The sequence below is a fragment of the Oncorhynchus gorbuscha genome, linkage group LG15, assembly GCF_021184085.1.
Source record: "Oncorhynchus gorbuscha isolate QuinsamMale2020 ecotype Even-year linkage group LG15, OgorEven_v1.0, whole genome shotgun sequence".
Lineage (NCBI taxonomy): Eukaryota > Metazoa > Chordata > Actinopteri > Salmoniformes > Salmonidae > Oncorhynchus > Oncorhynchus gorbuscha.
In genome coordinates, this window is record NC_060187.1 from 60,459,711 (window position 1) to 60,474,852 (window position 15,142).

At 41.0% G+C, this 15,142-nt stretch overlaps 1 protein-coding gene and 1 long non-coding RNA gene across 2 annotated transcripts in view; both read right to left on the minus strand.

Moving 5' to 3' along the window:
• LOC123996404 (putative transmembrane protein ZNF593OS) overlaps nt 1-4,074 on the minus strand; it is a 16,343-nt gene extending 12,269 nt beyond the window's left edge. Inside the window, exons 1-2 of the mRNA XM_046299792.1 lie at nt 4,052-4,074; nt 3,073-3,135 (exon numbers count right to left, since the gene is read on the minus strand). Coding sequence (XP_046155748.1) covers nt 3,073-3,107 — 35 coding nt within the window. The 5' untranslated portion in view covers nt 3,108-3,135; nt 4,052-4,074. The remainder of the gene's footprint in view (nt 1-3,072; nt 3,136-4,051) is intronic.
• A 3,910-nt stretch (nt 4,075-7,984) lies between these two features.
• Nucleotides 7,985-10,163, minus strand: LOC123997616. The gene is made up of 5 exons (XR_006832142.1): nt 10,153-10,163; nt 9,739-9,768; nt 9,581-9,631; nt 9,204-9,254; nt 7,985-8,672 (listed from the first exon to the last, which is right to left on the minus strand). It is a non-coding gene; the product is annotated as an uncharacterized LOC123997616 (long non-coding RNA).
• Between the last annotated feature and the right edge of the window lie 4,979 nt (nt 10,164-15,142).

The window sequence follows — 15,142 nt, forward strand, 5'->3', positions numbered from 1 at the left end:
CCAAACATGGAAAGCAACAGTGTTTCCACACCTCACAAGCAACAGACATGGAAAGCGGCAATACACAACTAGGGATCATGTTCACTAGTCTGACCGGCCTTTAGGCAAGTCTTCATGTTTTTGTGAAAATGTGAGGTGGTGCAGTTGTGGGTCTCTGATGGCAGTATATTCCAGACATGGAAAGCGCTCACGGAGAATGCAGATTGACTAAAGGTGCATTTCCATAAGTAAACTATACAGTCACCGCTCATGGCAGACCTTGTGGATCTGCTGCCATATGTTTGGGTTTTCTGTTTAACAAAAGTACTGAGTGGAGGGGAAGCCAGGCATTTAGGATCTTGAATACAAAACATGCGTCGGTGTATTGCACAAGATTTTTCTGGGGATGTAACAGTGATGGCTATTGGGCTTCCTATCAAGCGCCTGTTCATAGACAGACACTGAGTTTAAATGTTGTACAGCAAGCTTGCGCCCAACTCGTCAAGCAGTATGTTAGGTGGGGGAGTATCATAGATTTGAACTACAGTTTTGCTACCTCAATAGTCAAACAAAGTCCGCGGCCCTAGCAGAGTAAGAGGAACAACTACTTCAGAGCGAGTGACGTCACCGATTGAAATTATTAGCGCGCACCCCGCTAACCAATTCACATCGGTTACATATGCACATTTATCACTGTATCATCTGCATACATTTGAACTTCAGGCCCAGTACATACAGAAGGCAGCTCATTAATGTACAAGCTGAACAGGAGGGGCCTCAGTATTGACCCTTGGGGCACGCCCACATCATAGCTAAGAGTGGGAGACAGCTCATTGCTCACACACAGAGTTCTGCCTTCAAGGTATGATTTCATCCATCTCAAGGTATCGGGGGAAAGTTGAACTTGGACAACGTTGTGAGGAGAACCTCATGGTTAACAGTATCAAAAGCCTTCATTAGGTCCAGAACCACAGCCTCAACAAACGCCCCCGTTGTCTGACAGGGCGGCAGGTAGCCTAGTGGTTAGAGCAACGGGTCAGTAACCGAAAGGTTGCTAGATCAAATCCGAGCTGACAAGGTAAAAATATGTTGTTCTGCCCCTGAACACAACAGTTAACCCCCGTTTCTAGGCTGTCATTATAAATAAGAATTTGTGCTTAACTGACTTGCTTAGTTAAAAGGTTCAATTTAAAAAAATCTTGGACTTCACATTTTCCAGAAGAAAGCAGTTGGCAGTTTCTGTGGAGTGTTTTGCTCCGAAGCCAAACCGCATGGAGTGTAATGTGAAAGGGCTGTTGTTGATGTGGGCAATCAGTTGTTCTACTACACACTTTAACAACCTTTGACAACACAGGTAGTATACTAGTGGGCCTGTAGTTACTCACGTCAGCAGGGTCACCCGATTTAAAGATTGTTGTTATTAAGGCCAAATTCCAGACCCATGGAAACACCCCCTGACCAATAGATGTGTTGGTGACCTTAGTAATGGGGCCAATGAGTGAATGTAGTTTGTAAGAAAGGTAGAGTCCAGCCCAAACACATCTTTGGCTTTAGAGTTCTTTAGTGACCTCATCACCTTGCTCCACACTGACTCAGAAACTTCCCTTAGGTTGAGTGTCATTCACTAGCACTGAGCCCAAGAAACCAGTGGAGGGGTTCTGTGTCAGTACCCTGACAGAGTCAACAAAGTAGGAATTGAAGGCTATTTGCGACTACATCCTGTGTTAGATTGTCATTCACCATGATATCAAGTATTTTTGCAGTGTTACTATGGTCTTTCCCTGTTAACTTTTTTTTATTTTTAGATTCTCCCAGATCAATTTAGAATTTCCCTTCGCTGCACCAATTATGTTAATAAAAAATTTAAAAAAGTTTGCCTTGGCCTGTCTGATTTATTTCTCAACATGGTAAACCTACATCTGTCATGCTCTAATTTGTACTTTAAGGATATTTTTAGAGCATGATCTCGTTCTTTCATCAGTTAGCAGATTTCTCCATTTAGCCAAGGAATAGTGCTCTTTTGGCCAAGTTTGGATTTTCTTTTCTTTAGGAAGCCATTTGTTGTAGTCTGGATTGTGGATAGAAAAACCTAAGTATTTGCTTCCACATCTGTATAGGACAAGAGATCATTCCAGTTCATTACCTTAATTACATTTTCAAAATAATTAATAATTCTTAGAAAGCCTGGTCAACTCAGAATACCTAACAGTAGAGGTTAAACCTGTTCTTAGAAAGCTTTCTGGCTATAAGTGTCAGAGTATGATCAGATAACCCAGTAACCATATTGAATGATTTAGTCACCCTCTCTGGTTTACTACTGAACACCAGATCAATCTGTGTTTTAGAGCAACAAGTCACCCTGGTTGGCCCTTTAACTAGCTGCGTAAGGTTAAAGGTATTAGTGATCAGTTTGAGCGTTTTCCTACAAGACTTTTCTTCATAATGAATGTTAAAATCTCCCATTAAGATGACCTCTTTCCCCAAAATCACATTCCCTCAGCATGTTATTAAACTGATCAAAAAAACACTTTTGGTAGAAGGCGGGCTATACATACCAATAAGGGTCAAATGCATTTGGTGAGATAGTGTAATGTTTAGGCCAATACATTCTAGTTCATTACCACATGAACACTCAATTTGTTTACATCGGATATGTTCTTTAATGTAAATCATCAGACCCCTCCTCTTCCTTCAATCCTGTCTCTCCTGAAAACATTGTAGCCAGGCACAATCACAGCAGCATATGGAGTTTTTAAATGGAGCCATGTCTCTGAAAGGCAGAGGAAGTCAAGGTTGGAGTCTGTGAGAAGATGTTGAATATATCACTTTTTGGAGTGTTCAAGTGCCCCCTTTTTAGTCCCTTGGGATTAGCTCGTGGGTCCCAGATAACTCGAGTGATTGAAAAAAAAGTTTAATTATCTGCGTTTGGGCCAGTGCGGTAGTGCAATGAATTATCCCTTCTGCTGGCACTGGTGCGAGAAGTTGCATCAGGGATCGCGTATATCGCGTATATCGACTTGGATATGTTTGGAGAGTCAAAATCCAACTTGGAGCCGGGTGACTCGAGAGAAACCATGGGACTATAGCACTCACCCACTTCCGCAGCGGCGACAATCAGTGGATCCCATCCACTGCGTTCCACTCCGGTGAGTATCGCTGGCTCGGTGAAGTTAGGCCCAGGGTTGAGTTGCACATCCCCGGAGGAGAGCCGGAGGGTAGTGAACAGGTAGTTTAACAGTTTCCAGTAAATGTTGGGACTTGTTTGTTACTCCAAAATGGTTCAGTGGAATGGGGAGCGAGGTATACTTGGCCACTATTCAGAATATTACGGTATGCTGTGTACTTTACTGTCCGCTCCCGTGGAACGGTGAGCCAATGTGTTTGGAGTTGGTATTCTCCGGCAGATTGATTGTGTCATCCCAGCAAGGACGCACTGAGATCAGTAGGACAGCTACATAACTGAAAATCGTGGCAATGTACCGGAAAAAAACGCATAATTGCGCTTTAAATCTTTGCATTAGTTACTTTGCAGGAGTCGGCGTACACCTGATGTTTTAGATAAAGTAACAGCATCTGTAGAAGCCACCCTTCCGTCTGCCGTCTATTACGTCAAATCTTTTTTAATTAACTGGATCTGATGGTCAAAATATAAATTGTGAGAAACAATATTGGGCTGCCTGTCTAAGCAGTTTATTAAGTGGCTCCATCAACCAATTAAAACCCACACCTATTAATTCCAAATGAAGAGTTAAATTTAACCAATCAATAATATCTATCCCATTGAACGGTTATACTTTAATTACAACAATCAGTTAAAAAAAAGTATAAAATATAACTTTGCCTAGCTGCTCCATCCATATGGTTAACCAAGTCATATTGTGGCGTAAGAATCAGTTCTTTCCCCCCAAAAATGTTAACGATTCAATTTTTCCACCCCTCCAGTACGTGCTCATTTCCATTGTTAGTTCATTAATAATTGAGTCAATCAATTACAAACAGTTGGAAATCAATTGTGGACACAAACTCATTTTCGTGCAAAAGTGTCATTTAAATAGTTGTGGATTGAACTGACCTGCAACTGTGCTCGGATTGAGCTGGTTGGATTGAGCTGGTTGAAATGTGCTCAAACGAGGGAGTAAAAGCACACGATGGTCACGTAATCAAGCTATATAGGAAGCCAGGCCAGCCTATAGATACATGAGGTGGGTGGGGCAATCTGAGCCATGAGTGCACAAGACATTTAAGTGTGCATACAAGTCACACAGACCCCTCTGAATGGAATGTGCTCAGCTCGCCTAGTGTGATCGATAACACGTATTTCTAGTCAGAGAAAGAATGTTTCTTTATTGGTAATTAATAAGTTTGTCCTATACATAAAATGTATGTTGTAGCCCTAATGAAACAGAAACAGGGCGTGTTTGGTCGATGTGGTTGCGTTTGAGGTTCCCACGTTTTTATTTCGGTTTATAGGCTACATTGATTGACTGTTGTTGGGAGTATTGCTTTCGTTGACTGAAGATAGGTTATTGGCCCAAAGAGCAACATACAGACATTTAGCACACAAATGGTTAGTTTAGTGCTCTGCTGCGTAGGCTAGTTTTATGTAGTTGAACTCTTGTCTAACGCAGGGCTGGGCAACTCCAGTTCTCGGGAGCCTGATTGGTGTCACACTGGTCTAATGCCATGGTGATGGAAGACAGAAGCTATACATTATTATAAACTGGGTGCTGATTGGCTGACAGCCATGGTATATCAGACTGTATACCACTGGTATGACAAAACATTTATTTGTACTGCTATAATTATGTTGGTAACCAGTTTATAATAGCAATAAGAAACCTCAGGGGTTTGTGGTATATGGCCAATATACCACGACTAAGGGTGGTATCCAGGCACTCCACATTGCGTTGTGCGGAAGAACAGCCCTTAGCTGTGGTATATTGGCCATATACCACAACCCCTCATGCCTTATTGCTTAAATAGACCTAAATACATTTGGAATGGTCATATCCATTCCTCTTGTCAACACTATCCTAGAACAAATAGCAGAACTCTCAGAACCCCACCACCTTCCTCTTTCCTTTTAGGTTGCTTTCCCCTCCCCATAATTTGTTCTCCTTGTGAGAAACTTTCCCACTCCCTCCTCTTCCCAGCTAGTCCCATTTGGGTAGTCACCCTCAAATAACTGCTAGTAGGCCTATGTGTATAGCTTAACGTTTGTCTTTGAGGATGCCATCCCCTCACCCTTCATGCTCGTCACATGAACTCAGCGGATGAGGTTTGCAGGGTGAAGATGGACTACCATCTCTTGTGATGTCTCGCTAGTTGTTTTTTCATAACATATTTACAGTGGATGTTTCTTTTCAGTTGAAAAGTCTGCTTTCACATTATTTTCATGTTAATTCCCGTTTCTTGTCCATTAAGTGCCTCCTGACTATTGGGAATTCCAATAGGCCTACAGTATTTGAAAAGGGCACACCAGTCCAATGTGTGAGACCTGCGTGATAGAGAGCACCTTCACTATCCCTTACCAGAATGACAGTGGAGTGTGAAATCCTCATCTGTTCATTTTGATACATGACATACAGGCCAACCCCTGGTATAGACAGCGTCAAGGACATGTTTCAATGTTTTGCTTCTTTGCTGTTTGTACAGTCCTCCGCTGACTCAGGTTTGTACTGTATAGGCTTGTTGTGGATAGCGACACTTAACAGGTTTACATATTTTTGCCAGTGGAGTGAGTGTTGTGTCTGTGTGTGACATCCCACTGTAGGGAGAGGCACATCATACACTCTCCTATTTGGTTGAAAAGATATAGCCACTTGCTTCGGCTATTTTTTCCTAATTCCCACATTGGAATGGGGAGGCTATCCTTCTAATTTACCAAAATGTGTTAGAGCCTAGCCATGCTGATGTTGCAAAGTTTGGGATGCAAATGGTTGGATGTATATTAACTCTAAGTACAATATATGTAAATTGAAAACACTAACAGGTCTCTCCTTCTGTCAATTCTAAAGTGCTGGAGATAAGAAAGCCACTGACTAAAGTCCCTTAATTCTGATCAGACACTGCCCTCTATTGGAGGCTAAAAGATATCACACTGATGTCTCATGTCAAATTGAAATCTAGTCAGATTCTAGTGCATTCGGGAGCGTATGCATCTCTGCAGCACTCCACCAATCCTGCCTTTATGACAGAGTGGCCAGAGGGAAGGCACACGACAGCCCGCTTTGAGTTTGCCAAAAGGTACCTAAATGACTCTCAGACCATGATAAACAAGATTATCTGGGCTGATGAAACCAAGAGTGAAATCTTTGGCCCGAATGACAAATGTCATGTCTGGAGGAAACCTGGCACCATCACGCTGTGGGGATGTTTTTTAGCAGCAGGGACTGGGAGACCCAGTCAGGATTGAGGGAAAGATCAACAAGAGAAAAGTACAGAGATCCTTGATGAAAACCTGTTCCAGAGTGCTCAGGACCTCAGACTGCGGCGAAGGTTCACCTTCCAACAGGACAACGACCCTAAGCACACAGCCAAGACGTGGCTTCAGGACAAGTTTCTGAATGTCCTTGAGTGGCCCAGCCAAAGGCCGAACATGAACCCGATCGAACATCTCTGGAGAGACCTGAAAATAGCTGTGCAGCAACACTCCCCATCCAACCTGAGAGCTTGAGAGGGTCGGCAGAAGAATCTCCCCAAATACAGGTGTGCCAAGTTTGTAGCGTCATACCAAAGACGACTCTAGGCTGTAATAACTGCTAAGGTACTTCAACAAAGTATTGAGTAAAGGTTCTGAAGACTTTCACTACCATTCAAAAGTTTGGGGTCACTTAGAAATGTCCTTGGTTTTTTAAAAGAAAAACACATTTTTCTGTCAATTAAAGTATCATCAAATTGATCAGAAAGAGTACATTGTTAATGTTGTAAATGACTATTGTAGCTGGAATCAGCTGATATTTAATGGAATATCTAAATAGTCATAGAGGCCCATTATCAGCAATCATCACTCCTGTGTTCCAATGGCACTTTGTGTTAGCTAATCCACATCTATCATTTTAAAAGGCTAATTGAGCATTAGAAAACCCTTTTGCAATTATGCTAGCACACCTGAAAACTATTGTACTGATTAAAGCAATAACACTGGCATTCTTTAGACTAGTTGAGTGTCTGGAGCATCAACATTTGTGGGTTTGAAAATTGGCCAAAAACAATTAACTTTCTTCTGAAACTCATCAGTCTATTCTTGTTCTGAGAAATGAAGGCTATTCCATGCGAGAAATTGCCAAGAAACTGAAGATCTTGTACAACGCTGTGTACTACTCCCTTCAAAGAACAGCACAAATTGGCACTAACCAGAATAGAAAGAGGAGTGGGAGGCCCCGGTGCACAACTGAGCAAGAGGACAAGTACTTTGGAGTGTCTAGTTTGAGAAACAGACGCCTCACAAGTCTTCAACTGGCAGCTTCATTAAATAGTACCCGCAAAACATGTCTCAACATCAACAGTAAAGAGGCGACTCCGGGATGCTGGCTTTCTAGGCAGAGTTCCCGTATTATTGGCCAGTCTGAGATATTGCTTTTTCCTTTGCAACTCTGCCTAGGCCAGCATCCTGGAGTCACCTCTTCACTGTTGATATTGAGACTGGTGTTTTGCAGATACTATTTAATGGAGCTGCTCCTTGAGGATTTGTGAGGCGTCTGTTTCTCAAACTAGACACTAATATACTTGTCTTCCATTTTAGAATAAGGCTGTAATGCAACCATGTGTAAAAATTCAAGTGGCCGGAAATACTTTCCTCATGCACTGTATAACCCTAAACCATGCACTACCTTTATGGGCATCAAAGGGATGGATTTTATCTATGTATTTTTCTTACAGGAAAGTATCATATCTAGAAAACGTGTGGATTTGTGCAAACTAGCATGTCAACAACTGTGACAAAGAATGATTTGCTGAATAATGATTTGCTATGTTATATTGATGTCTAAATTAAGTAAAAATAGCCTTTTTATCATTTTATTCAAGAACATTTAAAATTTCATAGGCGTCACAATAGCTCTTTCCACTGTTTTTACAGAACAATTTAATAAAAATAAACAATAGAACAAATGATTAAGTTCACATTATTAATTTTGTGTGTTGACCTAATACAAGTTAGTGATTACTTTCAAACGGTGTCTTTTGTCTCCTGAATGAGAAGATCTGATGTTGATTCAAAACATTTGGTATGTAATTAATTCATATTACTTGTACAATAAAAAACTAAAAGGAGTGGCAAAAACCCTATTCCTCTTAAACATTTTAGAAACACACTTTAGCTGCCTTTAATGTTTAGATTTATGTTGGAAAATAACATTCAGCAGTAAAAAAATAAAACAGGGTTAGAAGTTTTTTTGTGTGGTTTTTAAAACTTTGACTGGATATGGACGGTATTCATTTAAACAAGGCATAAAAAAATGGATATGAACGTGACAACCCCTTGGAACAGCTTCATTACGTCAAATGTAAGCCCACAATGAACTATAAATGATATCTTTTAATATAAAAAAACTTGGTAAAAAATACTTATTTTAAACTGTACAGTCACCAAGTACACAGAATGATCACAACTTCAAACAGTTCTTCATTTGGCATCTCCAGCGGCTTCAACCTTCGCCTAGAAATGGGAGGGAAATGGACTTATTTCAGACCTACAAAAATAATAAAAAAAACTGTTTGTATGCCATAAGAAAGTTACCGTTGAGCTGTTATTTTCAAGAGAATAGAAAACAAGAAACCAACCAAATACACATATTTAAGTGCATCTAACCCCATAGGCCTACTGTATTGTTGTTGTGAATATAATCCCCCCACCCATAAAGATCAGTTATTTTTGTTCAAATCGATTCAATTACATGCACTAACTTATGCCAGCAGGGCAGAAAGCAAATAGATTACATAGCGTCCAGTGGTTCTATGTAATAACAGCTTAATAACAATTTCCACAGAACTGCTTGGTTAATATCATTCCACAATTCACACATAATTGAGTTGAGCGCCCATCAAATAAGTAATGCATGTAGAGGTGGACTGAATGAATCACATCCCCATTAAGGGACACTGTGGTTTATTTGTGGTAAGGGCGACTGATGGATTGCAGATAAAGTCATGTACAGCCTAAAGCAAAACCAAATCTAAACCCTAATGGGGGAGAAGAAAACAGATCCTATCAGGACACAAACCTCAGCCTTGGCATCACCGTTCTCAGCTGCCTTCTTTCCTTTGACTGGCTTCTGAAGAAGAAAAAACACGTTTGCCACTGTTGACTATTGAACAAGTGGATTCTCTCCCCTCTCACTTCCTTCAAGATGTTATGCATCTTGTCAAATGCTCAACAGTGCCAAATATTTGAGATTCTTTTTCTGATGCTTTCCCTCATGTGGCTGTTAAACAATATAATAAATAGGACAACTTCTGAGTTGATGCCAAAGGTCATGAATCAATAACGCTTAGGGTAAGAGTTAACAACCGCTAATAAACTCTAGATGCAAAAACAACACATTGAAGAACGCCAAGTTTAACTTTATTAAAAGACAGATTAAACAAATATTTAACATACTTTGGGTGCTGCCGCTTTTTTGGGTTTGGCAGCCGGCTTTGGCGCAGGTCTCTGCAAAAAAATAGAAATAAGACGGTATTAGTGTAAGTAAGACATGAGTTTGCATTAAAAAGAAATGTACAGATCCTAAAGTATCCTATGTCAATGGTACTACTTACAGATGACAAACGTGCTGAACGTCTTGCAGGCTGAAAAAGAAACACATGTTACATATCTAGCAATGACTCAGTTACTACTACAACGATCTTACTTTAAACAAACTACAACTTTTAATGAATAAAGATGATATCGATGTATCAGCAAATTACAATTCATAAGGAAATGTCATGCTTTATAAAGGGGTTCAAAGATGTAATGGCACATTTGACAAAGCACCAACCTTTCATATCACCCTTTATGTATATAAGTGTTAACAAATGATCCGTGAAGCATTTATGTAGACCTAATTGCTCAAGACTTTATGAACATCCTATACAGCATTTATAAGTTGTAGTTCAGTTAAAGTGTAAAAATTACAATGAATACACAAGCTAACAGTTTAGAATTAATATTGTGAATATTTGTATACATACCTCATCTCCCTTGGTAGCACTCTGAAAATAAGAAAAAGCAGAAGGAAAATCTTTAGAAACTGGGAGGAAATTAATTCAGAAAGCAAATTTTAAATATGCTGAATAATAAAGAAATGTAGCTAATGTATCATAGTACAGCATAGGTCCTTTTCAAAAAGTAAGATAACTGGAGCAGGTGTTCTGTCCATTGTTGCCCTCTCTTATTCTATGGAGGGCCCCTTTGATCAAAATGAAGCATCACATTCCCAGAGAAAATGCTGGGCTTTAGTATAATGTATATTTTGCATAACGGATTACATACACCACAGTGGGCGAGAGAGCCATACATTTTTATGACCTACATTTCCGCTGTTCTTGGCTACTTCTGACTTCGAAGGAATTCCCGCGCATATTCAAATTCAAATCTGTCCTGTCACAACAGTCGGGCGCGCTTGGCACTTCCTTTGTTTTGCGTCAATTCGCGCTCGACAGCCGTCAACAAGATGAAGTTCGCGCTCAATAAATCTACCTAGCAACATTATTTCGACGAAGTTAATGCGGCTAAAGATGCAGTGATGTATTTAATTTAAAAATATATATATATATATTTTTTTAATAACGTGGAGGTTCAACGATAAACCCAATAGAAAAGGTCATTGAAAAGCACCCGCGCATATGCTGCTTGTGCATTCACATTAGAGATGCTAACTAATGTTGGCTATGCAAAGATGGCAGCCTGACGTTGAAATTTTCAGTGCCAGGGTAAACGCACTGAAGTTAACGTTAACTCCAGCTAATGTTAGTTGGGGGAAAAAATGCATTCGCAAGGAATTAGTATTAGCTGGTAAAGTAGAGGATCCATATGATTGCATTTAAGCGTTGCGTCGGGTGCAAACTATTGAAAAACGACCAAGCATCTTTTCCCACCAATTTTTGTGGCTCACTGATTCAAGCCTGCCTCAAAATGACAAGAAAACTAGACACCGAGATGCTCACATGCAGCACATTGAATTACACATATTAATAGTTAAATCGTTTATATGTATGAAATACCTCAGTTGAGCCCCGCGAGCTTCTGCACAACTTCCAAGAAGCACCAAGCGCGTGATGCACAAATCGTACTTAGCTTTTGAGTGCATGGACTAGTCATAGGTATGCTCAATGTAGGACGAATAATCTTAATAAATATGGTTAATATCTTTACACCTTATTTCTTATGTAATTGTATTTTTTTAAGGAATATATTTGACTGCGTTGAGAGGATGACCCATTTTGCCGCCATTTCTAAACGACGACATACAGTACTGATGAAGAGACCAAATGCAATTTAAAAACGCCAAGATGCAAGCAAAAAAATAATAATACAAATATATTTGTTAGCCGTAAAATGAAGGATTCCTTACCTTTCTTTTAGGCATGTTGATGATTGTTCGGGAATTGCAACACAATTTTTTTTTTTTAAATGTCAGTTGTTGGCTCACTAAGCTCTTCTAGCCACGTTAGCAATGCAACAATGGTGAATGTAAAATAATGACCGAATGTAAAATATAAGATAGAAACCGGTTTGAACCAGTTTTTATATTTTAAGTCATACATTGGATGAAGACAAATCACGTGCTTGTGGGCGTCTCCATTTTCTTAAAGAGATAGTGCATGATAAATACCACGGCTGTAACAAGGTGGTGTGGTTTCTGCAGCAAAGACAGTACAGTATAGGGAGAAACTGCTTCTACAATCAAAATCCCCGATCACGCTTGTAGGCGATGTCATGGAGACGTTGGCTTGCTAAACTCATGCGCAGAAACACAATCTTGTCTCAGGTTTGTCTCGCGTCGAACTGCGCATTTACAGGCCATCAAATCAAAGGCACCCCTTCAATGTAAAGTAGTTTTTTTGACAAATGAAAACGTGTCAATTGGTCAATTTCACGAAGTTGGGGTAATAACATGTTCAACTACTTAATACGTTTATAGGTTGTACCTACATTTCCAGAAAATTAACAGCCAAGGAAGAATGTTTCACTACTCTTTTGACTTCTTTAACCCAAAACCCGGGCATTGTCTGCTTGATCTGCTTCACAAGCATTCCCGGCAGTCTCGCGATGTTGCCCCTCTGGGTTTAGAAACTTTGTGTCTGCAGTGTGCATCACCCCGTCAATGATACAATATAAAACAGACTATAAAAAGTTTTTAAAAATCATCCATTCGGATGTACAATTTGTTATGAATATAAGTAATGTAATGAACATTACACTAAATTAACAATCACGTTTATTCAGCAAGATAAAGAAACCTGGTAAAAATATAGTTGGTTTACATGTCAAATATGGGCATCCATGGCCATAACAGTTATTGCACAATGACATTAATTGAACATTTGACTTGACCAGTCCAGCACACATTCCCTATAACCTCAGCAAAAAAGGAAACGTCCCCTTTTCAGGACCCTGTCTTTCAAAGATAATTAGTAAAAATCCCCCAAAACTTCACAGGTCTTCATTGTAATGCGTCTAAACACTGTTTCCCATGCTTGTTCAATGAACCATAAACAATTGATGAACATGCACCTGTGGAACGATCGTTAAGACACTAACAGCTTACAGACGGTAGGCAATTAAGGTCACAGTTATGAAAACTTAGGACACTAAAGAGGCATTTCTACTGACTCTGAAAAGCACCAAAAGATGCCCAGGCCCCCTTCTCATCTGCATGAGCGTGCCTTAGGTATGCTGCAAATGGGGCCATGGCAGTAAATTGCAATGTCCAAACTGTGAGACACCTAAGACAGCGCTACAGTGAGGCAGGACGGACAGCTGATCGTCCTTGCAGTGGCAGACCACGTGTAACAACACCTGCACAAGATCGGTACATCCAAACGCGGGACAGGTACAGGATGGCGACAACAACTGCCCAGGTTACACAGGAATGCACAATCACTCCATCAATGCTCAGACTGTCCGCAGTAGGCAGAAAGAGGCTGGACTGAGGGCTTGTAGGCCTCTTGTCAGGCAGGTCCTCACCAGACATCACCAGCAACAACGTCGCCTATGGGCACAAACCCACCGTCACTGGACCAGACAGGACTGGCAAAAAGTGCTCTTCACTAACGAGTCGCGGTTTTGTCTCACCAGGGGTGATGGTCAGATTCGCGCTGATCATCGAAGGAATGAGCGTTACACCGAGGCCTGTACACTGGAGCGGGATCGATTTGAAGGTGGAGGGTCTGTCATGGTCTGGGGAGGTGTCACAGCATTATCGTACGGAGCTTGTTGTCATTGCAGGCAATCTCAAAGCTTTGCGTTACAGGGAATACATCCTCCTCCCTCATGTGGTACCCTTCCTGCAGGCTCATCCTGACATGACCCTTCAGCATGACAATGCCACCAGCCATACTGCTTGTTCTGTGCGTGATTTCCTGCAAGACAGGAATGTCAGTGTTCTGCCATGGCCAGCTAAGAGCCCGGATCTCAATCCCATTGAGCACGTCTGGGACCTGTTGGATCGGAGGGCTAGGGCCAATCCCCCTAGAAATGTCCGGGAACTTGCAGGTGCCTTGGTGGAAGAGTGGGGTAACACCTCACAGCAAGAACTGGCAAATTTGGTGCAGTCCATGCGGAGGAGATGCACTGCAATACTTAAAGCAAATGGTGGCCACACCAGATACTGACTGTTACTTTTGACCCCCCCCTTTGTTCAGGGACACATTATTCAATTTCTGTTAGTCACATGTCTGTGGAACTTGTTCAGTTTACGTCTCAGTTGTTTAATCTTGTAATGATCATACAAATATTTACACATGTTAAGTTTGCTTAAAATAAAAGCAGTTGACAGTGAGAGGATGTTGATATACACAAAAGTATCTGGACACTCCTTCAAAACTGGAGTTGGCTATTTCAGCCACAACCATTGTTGACAGCTGTATTAAAATCGAGCACACAGCCATGCAATCTCCATAGACAAACATTGGCAGTAGAATGGCCTTACTGAAGAGCTGTGACTTGCAATGTTGTACAAGTCATTTTGTCAACTTTCTACCCTGCTTGAGCTGCCCTGGTCAACATTAAGTGTTGTTATTGTGAAGTGGAAATGTCTAGGAACAACAACGGCTCACAAATCACACTTCATCTGGCAGTCAGACGAACTAATCTGGGTTTGGCAGAACTGTAAAGGTTGGAGAAATAATGGTCGGGGACTGTTTTTCATGGTTCAGGCTAGGCCCCTTAGTTCCAGTGAAGGGAAATCTTAAGGCTACAGCATATGACATTCTAGACGAGTCTGTGCTTCCAACTTTGTGGCAACAGTTTGGGGAAGGCCTTTTCCTGTTTCAGCATAACAATGCCCCCATGCACAAAGCAAGTTCCATACATAAATGGTTTGTCGAGATCAGTGTGGAAGAACATGACTGGACTGCAAAGACCTGGCCTCAACCCCATCGAACACCAACTTCAAGACAGGCCTAATCGCCCAACATCAGTACCAGACCTCACTAATGCTCTTGTGGCTGAATGGAAGCAAGTCCACGCAGCAATGTTCCAACATCTAGTGGAAAGCCTTCCCAGAAGAATGGAAGCTGTTATATCAGCAAAGGGGGACCACCTCAGTTTTTATTTATTTAACATTTTATTTAACTAGGCAGGTCAGTAAAGAACAAATTCTTATTTACAATGACGGCCTAGGAACAGTGGCTTAAGTGCCTTGTTCAGGAGCAGAACAACAGATTTTTACCTTGTCAGCTCAGGGATTCGATCTAGCAACCGTTTCAGTTACGGGCCCAACACTCTAACCACTAGGTTACCTGCCGCATATTAATGCCCATGAGTTTGAAATTAGATATTTGACGAGCAGTTGTCCACATACTTTTGGTCATGTAGTGTAGCTGGTGCTGTGGTAAATGGTTGCCTCCGATGTGTAGCTTCTCTGGGAGCGAGTACTCAGATTTCATTGTGAATATCAATCCAACAAGAATATCTATGGCATGCATTTGACAGACAGATTTGACAGAACTTATATAA